Source organism: Denticeps clupeoides, chromosome 7 (genome assembly GCF_900700375.1).
Source record: "Denticeps clupeoides chromosome 7, fDenClu1.1, whole genome shotgun sequence".
Classification (NCBI taxonomy): domain Eukaryota; kingdom Metazoa; phylum Chordata; class Actinopteri; order Clupeiformes; family Denticipitidae; genus Denticeps; species Denticeps clupeoides.
Genome location: NC_041713.1, coordinates 16097498 through 16117555, shown reverse-complemented (window position 1 = coordinate 16117555; position 20058 = coordinate 16097498). Strand labels below are relative to the sequence as shown.

Genomic DNA, 20058 nt, shown 5'->3' with positions numbered 1-20058 from the left:
AAGTGGACTGTTTGATTTCAGAGAAGTGTGATTGACTTGGAGGTACATTGTGTTGTTTGAGTGTTCTCTTTAATTTGTTGAGCGGTGTATATACCAGTTCCATATTATTTTTTTTCTTAAATGCTAAAACACATTTCACAAACGTTTCCTCCATGTTCCCCAATGTCTAAACACAACACTAGGGCTGCAACTATCGAATATTTTTTTTGAATCGAGTATTCTGTTGTTGTTTTTCATTGATTAATCGAGTAATCGAATAGCTTTTTTTTTTTTAAATGTTTTTAAACAACTCTGTCAACAGTGAGTTATGCAACATGAAAATCCTCTTAAAATGAACAAGCAATTTGCTGTTATTCCTCACAAAAAAAGTTTTTTTTATTCAAACTCAATACTTTTATTAGATCAAAGCTTAAAACCTTTGGGTTACTGGCTCCAGAACTAATAATTTAATCAATCTTTTTGTGAAACATTCATGATGTACATGAAAAAAAACTATGAAACATAGGTTAGTCTATTTGTCCTTAGTTTTATTTTAATAAAAAAAAAGGGGTGTACCCCCTGCTATAGCCCATCTGAGAATAAAGAGAAAAAAAGTATAAAGGTACAAAATAGTAAAAAGAAACAATTCAAGTATTACTAATAATCCAACTTAAACAATACAGTTCAGTTGTATCCAGATGAGGTAGGTAGGTAGAATGTTTGTCTTTGTGCAGTGTTATGTGCTAAATCGAAAGAGAGTTTGTCTTATTGCATGTGTGTGCAATGAATGTGCAAGCCTGCGCTGTGATGTACTGTGGGCAAGAAAATGCTATAAACTCGCCCAAAAGTAAATCTATATGCTAATGAATGTAGATTTGTCCATCTGTTGCATTTATTATTACTACCTTATGTATGGGGAAGGCGTGTTTTGAGATGAACCTATCAGTGTGTGTGGGTGTGGGTGTCTGGCTGTGTGTGGCGCGCAGGAGGGAGAAATGGGGAGGGATGAATTACATGAGTGAGATCTCATGCCTTATCATGCCTCATCACTATCGACTCATAACACAAGATGCGCTAATGTTAGTTAGCAATCATAAAAATATGATACCTTATGCGGTTTACGTGAGGATATTTTCGGTTAAGGTGCTGTAGTTTTGACGAAGTACTTTTAAGGTAAGCCAGGTCCATTTTAGTGTATACACTGCACTACGTTGTCCACGTAGCGTAAAATGGTCACACACATTAGATATTTTATGCCTTTTACACTCACCGGTATCTTCAGTTTCCTCCTTAAATGTTTGAAATGCACGTCAGTTAAAACAGTCCATGTAGAACAATGATTCCGGTGCTGCACAGCTCCGCTCTGCATAGCTCCACGGGAGTGATATGATAATAAATGTACTTTGGTGACTAAATAAACGAAGCCCCGAGGCAAAGAGTTTCCTCAAATATATTTTGTAATCGAATAATTCAAGTTATTCGAATAATTGTTTCAGCTCTACACAACACCCTTTTCTAAAGCTACATACACAAAACGACACCTTCCCACTTAAAAACTCAAACTTTCACACCAAAAGAGTAGCTCGAAAATGTAAAAAATGTAAACGCTATACACATCATTACATACTACAGCAAAACAATTGAAAACACAATGCTCAATTTGTGAGAAGGATCTTTGTTTCATAATCTGCCATTGCATATTTTAGAAACTTTATAGAAACGGATTGTCTTACATCTCTAGCATTTAGATTTGAGAGTTTCATATGAAGAGTATAAATCTATAGAAAATTCTGCATGTACACTACTGTAACACAACTCAATGCAAAAACAGAACCTATTGCACACAACAGTACTCTTGAAAACATGATCAGGGTGTGAAGTTTTTTAATTTACTTTATTCACACCACACACACACCACAATCACTGTGTGACATCATGTCGTTGAACTGCATCGGACCACACCACCTCATCCACATCGCAGGCTATGTTGTCTCTTGCCAGGCACCGCGGGCGAAACACCCTGGAATAGCGAAATCATCCTTGGAAGCTCCATTGCCCTTAGGAGGATCTCTCTAGTGTATGGTTGTCTGTCATAGAGCTCCTCTATAGGGTTCAGGAAAGGGGAGTAGGGTGGCAGACGGACGTTTAAAAAGTGGTTACTGTTGGTGGTGAACCACTCTTTGATATGGTTTGTTCTGTGGAAGCGGACATTGTCGCAAATGATCACATAAATGTGATATGCGGGCCCAGGATGGTGTTGTTGGCAGTCCAGGAGGATGTCTCTTAGCTCCTCTAGGAAGGAGACGTTGGGTGTTGTCCACCGGCATGCTGTCCTTAGGTCTTACAAGCCCCTCCGAACCCATGGCCGCACAAAGAGTAATAAACCCTCAGTGATTGCTCTTTGGCCAATGATGTTATGGCCTCTTTGCCTTCGTTTCTGCAGGTTGAAGTCAGCCTCATCCAGGAAGAGGTACTCATGAGGTCTGGCCATCGCGTCAAACTGTAATATCCTCTGTGAAAATGTGAACGTGCACAGGTGTTCAGAACAACACTCCATCAGGTAGCACAGTATTGTCCAGAAGTAATGTAGGCTACTGAGCAACACATTATGTCCACTAACTGTACTGTGAACATGGATGTATGCTTACTTGCACATACTCGTAACGTAGGTCTTTGTTGCGCTCAAAGGGAACCCTATAGACCTGTTTCATCCTCATATTTTGGCGCCGCAGAACTCGGCCTATTGTGGCCAAGCTGACATAATCAATGCTCTCAAAATTGACATTATCTCTCTGATCTCTCAGAGTCTGGTGGTACCATATCCACAATGAGGGTTTCTTGTGCCGCTGTAAATATGGCGACCCTCCCACTTCTATGTGGCATTCTTTCAACTCTAAAGAAAGAAACGTGTTGTCAATTGACATGTTTTACAATAACAACTTGATAACAATTTGAAACCAATAGACTACTTTCACAGGCTTGTAAAACTGTATTGTGACAAAGAAAGCAATAAAGTACAATACCTGTTATGTTGTCTGAATGCCCTGACCACGGTGGCCCGCTGAACCTACTCAGGTTTGGACGGACTCTTAGTCCTGCTTCTGCCATTGTCATGCCATGGACTATGACATGGTCAATGACTGCTCACATCTCGTCCGTAATGATGGTGCGAGGTTGTCTTGCTCTCCATCCTGGACCTTCTCCTCTCCCTTGTTGGCCTTCCTCGTTCCTTCCTCTTCTTCCACGGCCAGATTGTCTCCATCCTCTGTCTTGCGTTTGGAATCTTCAGCAAACTGTGCACTCTGAACTTGCTTTTAAACATGTGGTCACTGCATTAGCAACAAGTGTCTTCAATTTTGAGTCATTGTGCGTAATGACTGACGCCGGGTGTGTTCATTGTGACTGTGACTGTGGCAAGCATTTTGCATCGAATGAGCTTTCATTTGAGAATGTGAGCAGAGTTCTTTTGCAACTTGTGATTTAGCAAAGAAAAATGTGTTTAGATTTATGAGAACGGAGGATTGTGTTTTGTGAATTGTGTCTTCATGTGAAATGTGTTCATGATATTGGAAAATAATGGCTAGTTTTAGTAAATGTGTTTAGACAACTGGTCATTTGGTTTAGAGGATTGGCTTTTGTGTTTAAGCATTTGAGAAAAACTGTAAAGAATTATATTTTCAAAGGCATTGTCAATAAATTGGCATGGCCTCGCACCTTAACAATGAAGTTCCCTAATCTTTAATATCATGAGTACCAGTCTTCACCTATTTGCAGATTCTTTCGCAAATAGTGCAAATAAACTACACACATTGGCCTAAATGCCGAGCACTTCTCAGTCTACCTCTGCCCACACATCACCGTCATTAAGAAACCACTATCTCTATATAAAGCAGTTTTTCTCTTTCATCTTATTCATCACTGTTTGACCCAGAACATAAAAAAACTGTTGTGCAATATGTCACCCACAATATTGTGTAAGTGTACAAGAGGGCCTTTTATACCACTGGTGCTTTGGGATTGTCATTAATAAGTCCCATTAATAATGTTGTCGAAGTTCAGCCGCCTCCTCATTAGAGTGGCTTGATGGAGATTTTCATTTTGTGACATTATTCCTAACCCCACTTGGCAGTCACACATAATTGCATTTTCATTAATCCTTGTAGGCCTACACTTAAGGCCCTGGGATTTACACCTTTCCCAAAGAGAACGGCATGTTTACTCCAAGCAGAAGTGCTCCGGTTGGTGTTACAATACAGTGTAAAGTATATTTTTTTACATTGTATTTCCAAAATTTCCCTCAGCTCCTCTGCTTTGTGCTTCAACTCAGTAGGCATAAATAGTCTCACTTCCCGTTGGACACAGTGACCCTAGATGGCACAGGCCATTTTCAGAAAGGCTACGGAAAGGAGCCGTACGTGCCAGGAAGGAGGGCAGTTCTCTCTGGAGATGGCGCATTTCATTCCTGGTGACAAGAATTTGAAAGCGGATATGCTTCAACCGGGCCTGGGCAGTACATAGCTTTCTTATGTGCTCTCTGGGTAGGATCTGTTGCACCTTGAGTGGGGGTTCCACACTGGACAGAGCATGGCTTTCTCCAGAACATTCTGCTCCCCCCCAAAAAAAATCTGATCCAGCCGATATAACCTCCGCCAATATAATCACATCATCCTAATTAATAAAACCATTAATCATCTTATATTAGTAACTTGGTGGTTTTCTTTATTCATTTCATTTGCGGTAATGAAACATTCATCACATCATGGGCTACATTCCTAATGCATTATGGCAGGGGTTTCTTGCTATGTGAAAAACAACATTTTACACCGCTGTTTTAGAAAACGCGTTTCGTAAGATGGTGATCTGTGGCTGCTTTGCCGGACCATACATTCGACCCCTCCCATTTGACCCAAAGATACGTCCTGCCCTAGCAGTAGAGTAATATCAATGTTTAAGAAACTAGCTCCATGACAGAGGCAGTACTGTTAAAAGCTTTTACACGAGTCTCCCGTTTTCAATGCCTTCAGGGCAACTACAGTTCTTAACAAAATCTGGAGCCAAATGGGATTTTAAAAGAAAGCGTTCCATGAATTACGCATATTTTCAGGGTTCCAAACAGCTCCACAGATGCGTGCGCAAATTGTTTCTAAAGTGGCATGTACAGAAATAGTAGAGTACGTCACAATGCATATTTCTTTAAGGCATCAAAAACATTGCTCTAAAAAAAATGTCCACTAGTGCATTTAAAGAGTCTGTTGTCCCTTTTATACTTGCTTGCAGATAGAAGCCATGCAGGTTCAATGATTTCTTTACTCATCTGCAGACACATCTGCAGTGTGTCTTCCATTAACAGAACATTTTCAACCTCAGCCAGGCCTAAATGCCAAGTACCTCTCAAGGCAACGCTGTCTGTGCCCACATAGCCTCATTATTAATAAATTGGCTCTCAGTTAAACCCCTTTTCTTTTCATTCCTATTCACCATCGGTGGACATGGAACTTTAGATCAGTGTCTGGAAATTCACATTCCACACTGTTACAGCAACCTATTTTATCATTATGACACAACAGTATCTCAACACACTGTAAAATGAAGTGAGATTCACTTTGTTACTGATGCATGGGCTTCATTACAAATTCTTTTGCATTTCTTTTATTAACAAACCCTCATCAGAGGTAGCAATAGTAGCATGTAATTTTAACAAAACGTCTGGCCTTAAGCTTGTATATTTTTAATATTTATTTATTAATTAATTGCAATGTACAGGGCACGGGGAACAGAATCCACCTAGTCAGAACATCACATGCTAGTGTAGAAATATCTAACCGGTTTATGTTTTCAATGACATGATACTGTAGCATATCCTTAATACCCTTAATACTTAGCTTTGTTTTCCCCAAAGTGAGAGGACTGACATTCCTTCTCTTTCAGGGCTATAAGAGTCCATGTGTAGAAACACATAGTGTGTTAACAGTGTGTATATCATGTGTAGCACAATGTAAAAACACAAAACTAGATTAGGGGAAAAAAAATACCAAAAGGTCAAGAGCCAAGAGCTGGTCCCTTTAGATTCCCAAGGTCCCTAAAGCCACAGGAGCTCAAGAAGAATCTGCGTGTTTAAAAAGGAGCTGTAATGTGACACAAGGGGAGGCAAAATATGGCCTGCATGTGTTGTTTACCAGCACTTTGGAACATTTTTACTATTTTAAAATCACAAGAACCCTGAAATGTAATATGCACACTGCGATGAGGGGTAAACTAGGTCGATCGCCATGAACTGAACAGCTGCAGCTGCGCTGCTGATGCATTTGACTGTTTTTAGCCGCTTCCGTCTGTCTCGCTGGCCCTTTTGCATGGCCTCGATTCTGATGCTTCTCATTATTGTCACCTTCCGAGCACTTTTTTTTTTTTTTTTTTTTTTTTAAACATTTGCCTCTGCAGTGATAGTACTGCACATGAAGTAAAAGGCCAAAGAAAGGTCAAGGCCAGAATCGGCGTGATTACATCAGTGGACACTGCCGAAGTGAGCAGGGCCCGGCCGGTTCTTGCTAGATCCAGCAGACTACGAGCATCGATTTGAAAAATGAATTGAAAGGGAACCTACATCCCCGCCCGGCACGATTACATAACCTCATTTCCATCTGTGACCCCTGGCAGCCCTGCAACAACGTTATCGATTTCTGTGATGCACTGTAGCGCTGGGGAGGCTGTCACTTGTGTAGAAACTCAGAACTTTTTTTTTATATCTAGAAGCTTTATTAGAACGAGATTTGCTCCCCCTCTAAAATGACTCTGAAATGGCAGAAACACACATAGTAGTCGTCCTCTGTTGCTATGACTACTTAACACGTGTAGACATGGCATGCAAATATAACATTCTGCTGCTCAAAGTGCTGCTGAGAGTTATTCACTAGCACTTATCCTTGATGCCTGGTTAGACAATCAGCCAGTAAGGTCATTATTTTGAGTGACCCTAGCGTTCTTGTAGTATAGCTGCCCCTTACTCCCATACGGGGGTATCAGGGTGATTGGTGGTGGTGTGAGGGGGGGTGCTCTGCATGACTAATTGGCGGAAATTTGTAAGTGCGTGGTGTGTTTATATCTTAATTTTTAATGCAATTAAATAAAATCAGTGAAATGACACTGCAAGAGCATTTCAACCCCATTGGGTAAATAATACAATAAAATTCTGTAATAGGTCCTAGACCTCTCGTGTTACAACGATGTTTTGTTTATATATAAATGCTGACCTCTACGAAAAGAAGCTCTATTTTGGGGCGATAATCCAGATTGTTGCAATGTGCTGCTGCAGTGGGTGACGCCATCTGACAAAAATGCACAGGGAGCAGACAATTTGGGATAATCTGAATGATCTCCATAAGCATGTCGATGCAACATGCCCCCAGCAGAACAGTAGTGCAGGGGAAGAGGATGACATCTACTGACCCCTTCTGCTCTTAGGGTGGAGTGGGATTGTTGTACGTTAGGACGGTGGCAGTCAAGCAATCAGCACGTTTGTCACGTGGCGACATCATGAGCACATTAACAGGGGCATATTTTAAATAATAATTCTCTCTATTTTATTTTACTACAAAAATACACCGTCTGGGGTCTTGTGACCCAGGACTATGATGAAGATCATAGTCCAGAGTATTGATTGCTGCATTTCTGCTGCCTGTTTTCTCCCAGGGCTTACAGGACAGGTCAAGATGTCCCTCTCTAATTTCCTGTTCTTGAGACTGGGCATGAGAAAACCTATCCCTTGCCAGTCTGATAGTGTTGTATAATCAGCCCCTTGCCAAACCCAGTGCGTTGCTTTTGATGAGTAAACGTGTTGCGTATCTTCCCCAGACATCAGCAAGGATGCATTTTTTTCCTTGCAATTTCTCTGTCTTAAGCCAAGCGTAAGCCACCCCTTTAATCTGAAACAGAACAAGAGGACAAAATTGCGTGATGACGCATGGGTCTAATCTCATGTGGAGAATGCCACATTCTCAGCTGTGACACAGAATTTGGTCTTTCTCCATTCCGTATCTGCAAGGCTTCTAGTAGGTGGGGAGAATCAGCGTGTGACCAGAAGCATCTCCGCAGACCTAGTCTTCTTTTATCCTGGAGCGATGGTCACATGGTCACATGAGGAACCGCATTGCCAGCCAGCTGTGGGGTTTTTCCCACTCTGGGTGCTGAGTCAGCAGAATCTCACCCAATCCTGGGAAGACCGGAGATCCAGTAAGCAGCAGAAACACTGGATGTTTTAAAGTGAAAAGTACTTTTAACATATTTAACAATCAGATGGGGATATTCAGAGCGCCCATAATCCCAGTGGCAAAATAAAATCAGCCATCTGTTGGACTTGTGGGATTCTATTCGCTAGACAAAGAACAATTGGGGCGGGCAATGTCTATTTCTCCTCGTGGTTTGAGTTCAATGTCACTGCTGATTTGATTCTCTAATCTTTCTAACACCAAGTTAAATATGAGCAGAGAGAGATCGTTCCTTCCCCCAGCCATGCCAATGCTCATCCAGCCCCAAACATTGATCCCGCCACCCTGCCCCGTCTTGTCTATAGGGCAAGACTATGTGTCTGCTAATTCACTCCACGGGAGATTAGGCCCCCAGCTAGTTTATTTTGAGACTTGAGATATCCGGAGTTCCCTGTCTTGAGTAAACACCGGCAAAGGGTTCTTTTCACGTTCAAACACCTGCAGCTTACATTCATGTATACACATTGGGTAAAAAAAGTAGGGAAAAGTAAAGCATCGGTAAGTTCTCTGAACTTAATCATAGAAAACTTAAAACTGCTTCGCAAGCAGTTGCTTCAAATTTTTTACTTTTTACACTGCATGACATACGCATTCCACAGTAAAGCACAGAACAACTTTGGCATTAACAGCATTTCCACCGTTATTCCAGAACATAAAGACCTTTGAGAGAACAATGTAGGTAAAGATTCAAGGTCCACTACAGCAACTGCGGCGTCTTGGTGTATACATTTAAAACCAATGGGAGGACGCAATGGGAAGGTGCTTGTCTCCCATCTAATCTATAGCTACACTATCTAACAAAAGTGAGTAGAGCCCTTGTTATATCTTTCATTTGGACAACACTGAAGATATGAAACTTTTATTATAGTGTAAAGTAGTCCAGCTTGTATAACAGTGTTAATTTGCTGTCCCCTTAAAATAACTAAACACACAGATATTACCGCCAACAACCACAAAAGTGAGTACACCCCTAGGTGTCAATATTTTTTGTGGCCACCCTTATTTTCGAGCACTGCCTTAACTTCCTTCACAGGTTGCTACTGGAATCCTCTTCCATTTATAATAAAACCTCCTGCCGATCCATCACAAAATGGTAAATCAACCTCAATTGAAATTAATTGAATAGACCACCCCTCCTGCCACAGAATCAGCATAAATAAGCTTTCAATAAGATTTTTTCTGTTCCCATAAAGAAATGTATTTTTTCCCAAATGGCAATCACTCTTCCATTGTCTATCAAAAGCTTTCATTCAGCGTTTGGCAATATTGCAATAGTTTTTTTATTGGCCTCATGGTAACCCCACATGGCCAACTGATCCTGTAAAAGCAAAAGATACAGCAATAAATGGCCATGTCCATTGCCAGGTTATTTCCTCCATGCTGAAGGGTAAAAGCAGATCAGAATGTTGTAAACCTGTCTGACTTGTGCTGTAGATGGATGCTTGTGCTCGCTATGGCACCCTTTGCACTGGGGTAAAAAATTCATATGTTATCTTTCATTAAGCACGGCGAATGGAAAAGGGGCAGCACTTTTTCCAACTTACCTGTGGCCCAGTTCTCCTTTTTTCCTCCCCTGAGGGTCCCCTGATATCAGGCAAAGGGTCAGTATTTCTGCGTAAGCGAGTGCGTGTGAGAGATTCCAGCCGAAGATTCTGAGAAGATTCGCAGAACGCTGTCATCAGGGGACACACTGCGTCAGCAACCGACACAACTTCATCTGAATCTGACACACAGACATTAACATCAGCGTGTTCCAACGTATGCCCCTACCAGAAGTCTTTTTGTGCCGTTCTCCATGGCCAGACTTCAAATGTCATGGGAGGTAAATAATTCACATTAACGACATGCGGCAGGGCTGATTGTAAACAGCTATAAATGTTTAACAAGCAACTTGTTACTAATGTGGAACTTAATTTATGGGCTTTCCGATGACAGAGGTTATCTGAGTAACCTTGTCTCGCACCGATACCTGCTCTGCGCCTTCGGGCTATGGCAGAGGTGTCCACTGGCCCAGGAGAACCTGCACACGCTCTGGCTGTGAGCATGGGCACACGCACAGGTTACAGGAGCTCAGCGCTGCAGCTGGAAAATCTCCGGAGCGTCTCGGGGGAGGGGGAGCAGGGGGACGTGGGTAAAACAGCTGCTGAATCAGAGCGGTGGGGCTTTTTATAACACTACTAAGTGGTTTAGCATTTCCACAAGATTCGCGTCTCGAAGGTGAAACGCAACACGATCGCCGGCAGCAACGCTCAAGGCTGAAGATGATAGCTGGCCGCTATTAACAACTGCGTATGTTGCAGAGAGGGTCCTCATCAGTCAAAATGTCACTGCCAGGGCCCAGCACCCCTCTACACACCGTTGCAGCAGTGGATTTATCAAGAAAATCGAATGAGTGCAGATCTCCCGTTTATGTCATGAAATGACACATTAAATAACATTGATTTTTGTTTTTTTTGTGGAAAGAGAATCAAGTTCCTCAAGTATGCGACTGATTTGGATTCTAGTTCAAGGAAGTGGAGGCCCTCCTGGACTGATTTAGCAGGAGATCATGACTGACCTCTTAAACTCACCTTTCAGGCCGAGTCCAGGGTCTCTAGGCCTAAAGTGGAAGATATTCTGCCAGATCAAATGTAGTCTGCCGTTCACTCCATGGTGTAAATCCGGCACACCCCAAACTGAGTATAAACAGGGCAAAACTGGTGCCAAAATGGAGCTTGAACCCTCACAGCCCATAAACACGTGACTCTCTAATCTGATGAGTTTGGATAAATGGACTCATTTACTTAAGGAGCGAGCCACAGATTCCATTCAAGTTTCATTTCATAGTTATAACTTCTGCTTAAAACTGCAATTCCACGTTACACATCCCATATGATGCTTAGATCCTGAGAGCCATTTGAGAGCATCTGAAAATGTATATGGATATTTTAAAATAATTTTAAAAAACAATATTTAGACAGACCAATAGATAGCATTTATGGAATCCTTCATTTATATTTAATTCAGTGGGCTGAACATGGTGTTGGCAAGAAAGACTAGAGCACAATTACAAAGTACATTTAATTACATGTATTTTGGGCATTTAAGCAGGAGGTTGAGTTACAGACAGGAGTCGAATGTATCAATTATATTAAAAAAAACAACTGAGATTTAAAATTAAACTCTGGCCTCCTAAATATATAACCTCCTCTCCTTACACTCTGACTTCGCTGACATTAGCTATGATTGCTTAATCGTCATTTGACCCTACTACCCTCGTGAATTTACTACTAAAGGCTATGAACAAATGAAGTTTATGCGTCAGGCTTATACAGGAACAGTTTACTTTGTCAAGATGAATAGAGTTGTCATGTCAAGCATCAAAAATGTCTACTAGTGGTCATGAGGAAGTGGCTGTTGTACTTTAGGGCAAAAGGCTAATCATGTTAGAGCTATAGGGTTGGTTAGTGACAATCCTCTGAGCCATGTGCAGCTTACTCACGTCTGAAGGGATTTCGCCTTTGATCCGGATTCAGCATCCATCCGCAACACCCAGTCCTGCCTCCTGGACTCCATGCTGCTTAGCATTAACCCTGCATAGAGGCAGATGTCATGCATTCGTGTTTGTGGGCTCAAAATAATAAGAATATATCATATTAATTTGTTTTGTGCTGTTGCCACAGTGCGTCTGCACACTTTGGAGTTTTTTTTGTTCTGCAGCTTGTCTGATCTGAATTTGGAGTGTTGGTCTAGAAAGCTCCTGATTCACACATAAAAAACATTTTTACAGACATTGTCAATTTCCATCCCTTCATTGTCTATTCTTCTTTTTCCACAGTGAACTGAAATAAAGCAGATGTACTGTAAGGTGATCAGGGCTTGCACTTTAATTACATACAAAAATAATGAATAAATTCTCTTTCCTGTTTTCTTGAATTTTATCCAATAAATCCAATAAATATTACATACTGTGCTTTATTTACCAAATTAATACTTGTAAACAAAATGTACCACATTAATGGTAAATTATAATAAACACATATTTAATTGGTAAAATAGTATAATTTGACATTATGAAAGTGATCATTTTAATACTATTATGATTGTCATACACAGCAGAACACACAGTGCACGCAACAAAATGTGTCATCTGCATTTAACAGTGGGCAGCCACAAAAGTGCACCTCGGTGGAACCTTGGCCTTGTGGAACCTTGCGGGACCCACAACCTTTCGATTACGAGTCCGCTTCCTTAACCTGCTAGGCTAGGCTACCACTGCCCCACTTATCATGCCGAACAAGGACAGAATGTTTTCAACCCGTCCTTATATGCATTCCAACAGCAGCACGTTGAATGGGCTGGAGGTTGGGGGGGGGATATTTATCAGGAACCTAAATTAAGATGTCGTAAAAGAACTGCATGCACACACACACATGCTGCACACACTCCGGCACAGCATCAGAGGTGATGGGAGGGGGGGACTATTGCATCCTACCCTGTGGGGTGACAGGGAGCAGCTACAGCCCACGTCAACAGCGTTTGACCTCCACGCACTTAACCTATATAGAATTCAGCCTGGAAGTGCTGCCATTTTACGCCCTCCTCCCCGTGGCGAAGGCCCTCGGGGACGTTCCCCACTTCCTCCTGCCTCTGATGTTGACCCGTCTGAAAAAGACTTGGCCCCGCCGCTCTCTGCGCTCAGAGATTTTGAGAGGAGCGGCACATTTTCAGAAATAAGCAGACGAACTCGTGTGCGTCGCACTGCTGGGCCAGCGGCTCCCTTTCACGCTGAAAGAGGAGCAGGGGACTATTAGCCGCAACCTCATTCTGCCGCTCAACGGCAGCACTGGCCAGGACTGCTCCCGCCCGCTCCTCACACTGGATCCAGCGGAGTCGCCGGCCTCGGTGTCACATCGCTGCGCCGTTATGTCACTTTACGTCACTATCAAGTGCAGGGACGGAGTTGGAATGGGATGCATACGTCAAAACTCAGTTGATTATCACTTGGGGAAACGTGCCGATTATCACCCAATTTGCCCTTTGAGCGTGGACAACCAAATGCGGTCGTCAGAGACGCGTAAGCAATAAAAATTGACGATCCAGCATACAGCAGACGTGCACGCACACGTCATGAGTGCAAGCTACACCACAACTACCTCTTCATTTAAATTTTGATAAATAACCATTAAGTGCCTAAAAATCACACATTAATTATGACCACAGAAGTCATATTTAAGATTGCTATTCCCCAGTTTTATTTTCTTAAGCCTTAAATCACTTTTTAAGAATAGCCGGAATTGTGGGTAGCCACTGCACCTTTATTACAACTAAATCCCGGCTTAGAGGACATTTCATTGGCTAATGTGGAAAAAGCCCTCGGGCACAAGCCGGGCTATAAGTAGAACACAATCACATCCACCCGCCGCGCCCCTTACGGATTGATTCCCCAACTTCTGTTTGCGCTGAGTCTGAGTCTGTTTACGGGCTGCGATGCAACTTTTACTTTTCGCACGTCGCGCAGCATCGTTTTGCAGACATGTGATGCAGGGGGCAGCCACGGAGCCACCGGGGAAGAGAATTTGTTTCCCTCCCTCCACCACAGAGGCTTTATTAACCACAACTACTAAAGGTTACATAAGTTGTGCTTGCCCACGGTCTGCTGGACAACATGAGATCAGACCAAAAAGGCTCTTAAGAGTGTGGCTATATGAATCAAGTGGCCCGTGGGCTCTTCTATATCCTGAAATCAGCAGACGACGCACACAGAAGCAGCACAGAGGCATATGAATTTGTAAATTTGCAATATCAAGATGAAAGACATTTTTATCATTTAGGTTTTATTGGAAAACAAGAGCAAAGCAATACAATAAAATGCTATTAGCATCACCTGTAATATATTATCTACCCTTATATATACTCACTTTATAAAAACTGTACAGTTATTTGTGTACAACAATAGGAAGACTTTTAAAAAAACTGTACCCAGAAGAGGACAGAGGACAGATATTTACATGGGGAGGATAAATGTTCTTCGTTACCGAAGGACATGGCTGGTATTATCAGCAACTGCCAAATGATTACAGTACGCAAGATCTTATTTTATTATTGTTCTTATTCATTTTCTGTCCCTCTCTCCCATAACATACAGACAAAATGCTGTTACGGTGTTGCAGTGACTCAGTTTATGAATCGTATCTTGTGGAACAGTCTCCGAATGTCAGGCAGAAGCACCACAGACACTCATGGTAGGTACAGAAAGACCAGGCCCATTCAGATGTGCGACACATTATTATTTTTGTGTGTGTTACCTCATCACAAGACCATGAAAGCATGAAAAAAAAAAACAAATCTGCAGTCGCTCAGCGGTGAATCAGTGCAGGAAATGCTGTAACACCAATACACAATTTCTACAATGTCCTACAATGTCCTATGACGACTGAGGTCTTTTAAGGCTGTACAAGGACAGGTTTCAACAAACTAACAAATGACAGATGAGGTTGTTGTGTTTCTTATTTACATTTGGCTTATGTAAGAAAATAAATGAAGAAAGTGCACTGTTGTTTGGTTAATATGCTGAATACATGCCACACCTCTGGTTCTAACGTCAATTCAGTTTGAGTGTATAAGAGACAAGTCATCATTTTGGCTCCTATAGCTTGCTCTGCGAACCTTTCCAATATGTTACTTAGCAGCAATTAAGTTCATTAAACATTCATTTGCAATTCAATAGCATCTCAAGGTTCTCGGTTCCATTTCGTTTCTGTTCTGAAGCTCATTAGCCTAAAACAGTATTGCACACAAGAGCTTGAACATTGGTTGCCATGATCGCGATAGTCTTTAAACATGCCATCCTATGAGAGAGCAAAATTCCAAAATCCCACTAGAGGCAGCGTTCAAAAACAAGAGACCAACCCCAAAAGAAGCTATTCTTAGGCAGGATAAAGACTGAGGGCCTGGTTTTACCATCGCTATATAAGATGTAGCGCAAGGGGAGTGTTCACTAATGTCACGTCAAGTTTGTACTTCACGATTTACATGAAAATAAAATTGGTACAAACAAGAAAGAACTGCTTGCTAGTTACCAGTATCTTGGATGAAAGGAACTAACTACCCACCCAGCACTTTGTGCATAATTATTTCTGTCACCCACAAGATGAACTTTAGCTTTAGCTAAAAAAAAAAAAAAAAAAAAGGTAAAGTGGGAGGAGCCCATATGTATGATTGACAGTTCTCACAGCTCCCTGTCCTTCCCGTTTTATTCAAATGATCAAGCGACTGTGAGAACGACCCTAAGAAGCAGCAACAATTATATACATATTTAAGAACCAAACAATAAAAGAACTGTTGCTCAGGATACATTGTAGATGTAGATCATTTTTTTATGAACATTATTAACCATTCTTTCATTCTTCTTCTAACCGGCTAATAATTATATAGACTACTTGAACACTGAAATGGAACATAAACGTAAAACTTTAGTTTTAAATACACTTTGTTCACGGGACCAGATGAGGACTTCACATGTATGATGTTGGTTCTAATCCTCCCCGGACCACACGTGAAACCGAAGCTAACATGCAGACAGCTCATCTGTCTTTAAGTCATGTACTCTGACTGATGAACACTCCCCACACTCTAGATATTAAATAACGCAGTTTGCCTGTATGCACAGACTCAAAGGGAACAGAACTCGGTGGGTTTAAGGGACACTAGTTTGCTTTTATTCTTTCAAATAATTATTATTTATACTACATTATAGCTTTTTTTTTTTTTTAAACGTTATTAGATACTTTTTAAGAGACCAGCTCATTAAAAAGTAATTGCACAGCCCATACCACATTTTAGACAAATGATAATAAATACTTTGTCTTATAGAAACTAACTGACTTTTTAATTTTCAAAAAGGGACAGTCATTACATTTCTATTTAAATGGCTGCAAAAATAATCTGCGTCACATTATGTTGAGCATTCATTTACCTGAAGCAAAAAAAAAATAAAACAGTGTATTTGTGTTTAAGTTAGTTCCACAAACGAGCAGAAGAATGTGCTTCACAACACACTCCAGGACCAAAACGCACTGGAGAAATGCTGCTACACTTTGTGTGCTATGACTTAAGTTATACTGCATCACAATCTCATGGCCTTCATGCATTATCATCTTATGGCATCATGCAATCACGTAGCTCTCCGTCGCTCTACGGTGACCCACCTCTTAGCTCCATCGTCTCCAATCCACTTTTGACCGAAAAAAATCTAACCACACTTTGGAGTTATTTTTAATATTATTACTATTACTAGCTTCCAATCCGCAGCACTCATATTTCAGACTCCCTCCTCAGAGACCTTACTTCTAAAGGCAGCGTGTCCTGAATGGACAGGGAGTCTGAGACGGCACCAGTGCTTGTGCGTTCCAGCACCACACTCTCACTACCAACGTTCTCCACACCTCCGTCCTCCTGCCCCTCTTCCTCATCATCCAGATCATCCTTATCCATGAGGGCCACCTCATTCTCATAACAGAATGAGTTGGAGCTGGACATGATGTATTTCTTCTCCGCCAGATCCCTGGCACTGCACAGAGGTGTGCTGGGCACTTCGTAGGTGTTGTCAAAGCGAGAATAGTCCACCTTGTAGAGGTTCTTGTCCTCAAAGAGGACTGGCTCGAAGCGGTGACCCCACAGGATCTCGCTGGCCACATAAGAGCTGCGACACTGAGTGGTCATGGCGGTGGCTTCCACCATGCCCTCAAGGATGACCACGATCTCAAAGTCTGAGGTCTCCAGGTCCTGCTTGCTCATGTCATAGAAGGGGCTGTCCTCGTCGATCTCATGCACAATGGTGATGGGCGACACCAGGAAGATGCGGTCAATGCCGCTGTCGAATCCTACGTCGATGTCCATCTGGTCAAGGGGGATGAACTCCCCCTCAGCCGTGGTGCGGGACTTGAGGAGCTGAGCCCTGACGTGGGCCTCCACCAAGTGGCTCTTGCGCAGGTTGCCCACCCGCCACATCAGACACAGCTTGTTGTCCCTCATAGCTACGGTGGCATAGTGGCTGAAAACTAGGGTCTCATTCCTCTTCTTGGGCTTGGCCATCTTGGCCATGACCGCACCGATGATGAAGGCATCAATGATGCATCCCACAATGCTTTGGAAAACCACCATGAAGACAGCAATGGGACAGTCCTCTGTAACGTAGCGATAGCCATAGCCGATGGTGGTCTGGGTCTCCACAGAGAAGAGGAAAGCCGCAGTAAAGCTGTCAACATTCGACACGCACATCTGCGTGCTGTTCTCTAAGTCCCCGTAGGACAGGGCCACCAGCCAGAAAACGAAGCCAAAGAACAACCAGGACAGCACAAAAGACAGGCAGAAAATGATTAGCATCCAGCGCCAACGGATGTCCACGCAGGTGGTGAAAATGTCCGCCAGGTAGCGCTGGCCCTTCTCGCTCATGTTGATAAACTGGACGTTGCAGTGGCCGTCCTTATTGACAAAGCGGCTCTGGGGCTGCTGCGTCGTGTGCACCGTGCCCCGGGCGTTCCCATTGCCATAGCCGTTCGGCACCGAGATGGTTGCCAGCTTCATCCCGTCCTCCTCCGAAGACACGATGCTGTAACGGTGGGCACGCACGCTCCCCATCACTTCCGGCTGGGAGGCCTGGGCCACTTCTGCCTTGGAAAACAGTCTGAGTTTTTGGAAGAAGCGTTGGAGAAACAGTTTTAAAACGTACGGGGGGACCCAGCACACGCGGGAAATGTGGAGGACGGGATCCTGGGGACCAGGGCCTACTGATCTCTGGGATGCTCTCGCACGTGGTGCCCTGGCAAGCGCTGATCAGTCCTCGCTCAAGACTGCCTTAGATTTCATCAGTTGAGTGGCCTGTGGAGAGAAAGTCACGTTTAACCAACTGGAGGAAATGGTTTCCTGTTACCTTAAATAATACATCCAACACTCAGTGCTGTTTTACCGCATTAGAACATTTAAAAACTGTAGAAAAAAAAACTGTCAGGCTGGCAGATTTCCATTCAGACACAAGAGATCCACATATCTTCACCCTTGATGAGAGTATTAATTGGATCGCCAACTGATCATCGAGAGTCACTTTACAGATCAGATTTGCATGTGGTAATTCGCCAGGTAACTGAAGCAAAGGACACAAAATCACAGCACAAAATCAAAGCCCTTAAAATAAAAAAAATGTAAAATTGTGCCACCCTGATACCCCTGCAGCAGCTAGCCAGAGATGACAGGTCACTCTCCTGCGAGGCGGAGGTGAGCTTATATAACGTCGGTACAATTTGTCAGCAACACTTCACATGTTGTTAAATAGCTAGATAACAAGTAATTCTTTTGGAATATGTAAAAATGGAGTAAGAATGATTGGGATAGTTTAGAATTGTCTCTTTGTTTGCTCTTTGACACTAGATTGCCATTGGTTGCTGGAGAAGTTTGCCAGATTTCTCATGTGGAGGATATGGGATGATACAGCAGCTTTCTGTAAGACATCTTTGACATCTTCCATCCAAACTGTGCAATGTACACCAATCAAAATGTTCAGTTAGCATAAGCTACTCCACTGTTACCAATTAGAACTTTGTCGTGAAATAAAAGGAAAGATGTTCCAAATTGTATAATTAAGTTCATTATCACGTTTACTTTTTACTTTGAATCGTTCGTTAAACATGTGACTCCATGGCTCATCTGGGACAAGCTGCAACTTGCTGGCTTGTGAGTGGTCTCCAGGGGGACGTTCCTGCCCTGTCCTGTCCCCGCTGTCATGCCCACAGCCCGGTAAGTATTAACACGCAGATCCGGTTACGGGGCTGCTCTTCAAAGATGCAATCAGAAACCGTTCGTGGTCGTGAGCGCCACTGGTCAACCTGTGTCTGAAATCGACAATCTGATTGGAGAGTTACTATGTGCGACTGTGTTTCTTCCCCCGCTCCAACCCTTCAAGATGATCGTGCATCAAAGACCCAACACCCAGATCCCAAAATCAGAGTCGCGAACCCCTGAAACACACCGCCTCAAACCTCCATCAACAACTTAAGCCACCAGCACGCAGATCTCAGCTTTACATATTTAGTTAATATGTGCATCCTTTTTGTTGTTTGTTTTGTGCGTGTGCGTGTGCGTGTGCGTGTGTGTGTGTGTGTGGGAGGGTGTTTCTGTGTGTGTGTGGGACGGTGTGTGTGTGTGTGCAATTAGGCTACACAGCAGAAGCAGATGGAAACTTGTTACATAAAGCCGCTCTATTTTTACTAGAAAGAGATCAATTAAATTCTGTCCGATATTCAGTAGCTGGCCGATGCAAAATGACCTGCCAAAGAGAGAAATTAGCGTAGGTCATACAGTAGAGCAGCAGCTCCCTGGTGCCCATGAGTCCTAATGAATGAACATCACGAATACCCGACTTAGTTATGCATTTTATGCATTTATTGATAAAAACACCACAGTTCGAGCAAAGCTGCGTGGTGGAGCTTTCTTTTTGTTTAAAAAAGATAATAGAATTTAAACTAATTCATTTCCTAATACCTTACATTGCTGTTCAAAAAATGTTTTTTTTTTTCCTCTGCCGCATTTTTGCATCATTGTTATTCTTATTTAATAATGTTTTTAAAAGGTTATTAGAAATCCTCGCGCCAGAGGAGAAAGTTCTTACCTGTTGAGCGCGTCACTGCCGCGGCCGCCGCTGCCCTCGGCTGTTAATGCCCATGATGCCCGGGGATCGGCGTCCCGCGCGGCGCGCGTCGGTCGGGGGGGGAGATGCGCTTAAAAAGCGCGTGCGCGCGCGAGCGTGAGCGCGCCCGCCCGCCCGCCCGCGCGCGCCCGAGAG

The 20058-nt window shown here is 42.9% G+C and overlaps 2 protein-coding genes and 1 long non-coding RNA gene across 8 annotated transcripts in view; 1 reads left to right on the top strand and 2 right to left on the bottom strand.

The window, feature by feature from the left end:
* Positions 1-1008: 1008 nt before the first annotated feature.
* LOC114794348 (5-hydroxytryptamine receptor 3A-like) overlaps positions 1009-20058 on the top strand; it is a 28496-nt gene continuing 9446 nt past the window's right edge. Inside the window, exons 1-2 of one of the 4 annotated variants that reach the window (XM_028986847.1) lie at positions 1016-1152; positions 18648-18719. The gene's annotated coding sequence lies outside the window, so the exon portion shown is untranslated. Of the gene's footprint in view, positions 1153-18471; positions 18495-18647; positions 18720-18895; positions 19014-20058 lie in introns of those variants that run through there. The other 3 variants (XM_028986848.1, XM_028986846.1, XM_028986849.1) reach the window with 3 other exon arrangements.
* On the bottom strand, positions 1683-10572 carry LOC114794370 (uncharacterized). 2 transcript variants are annotated; one of them, XR_003750342.1, is made up of 5 exons: positions 10210-10572; positions 9785-9963; positions 3003-8185; positions 2628-2872; positions 1683-2491 (listed from the first exon to the last, which is right to left on the bottom strand). It is a non-coding gene; the product is annotated as an uncharacterized LOC114794370 (long non-coding RNA). The 2 variants fall into 2 exon arrangements; XR_003750341.1 differs by having other exon boundaries at positions 2628-8185.
* Positions 11149-19976, bottom strand: LOC114794345 (inward rectifier potassium channel 2-like). Of its 2 annotated transcripts, XR_003750336.1 has the most exons (3): positions 19885-19976; positions 16430-18101; positions 11149-11812 (listed from the first exon to the last, which is right to left on the bottom strand). XR_003750336.1 is itself a non-coding variant. In XM_028986843.1 (2 exons), the coding sequence occupies exon 2, from the start codon at positions 17859-17861 to the stop codon at positions 16536-16538; it is 1326 nt and encodes a 441-aa protein (XP_028842676.1). In that variant the 5' UTR covers positions 17862-18101; positions 19885-19976; the 3' UTR covers positions 15980-16535. The 2 variants fall into 2 exon arrangements, 1 of the variants encoding a protein (XP_028842676.1); XM_028986843.1 differs by lacking the exon at positions 11149-11812 and having other exon boundaries at positions 15980-18101.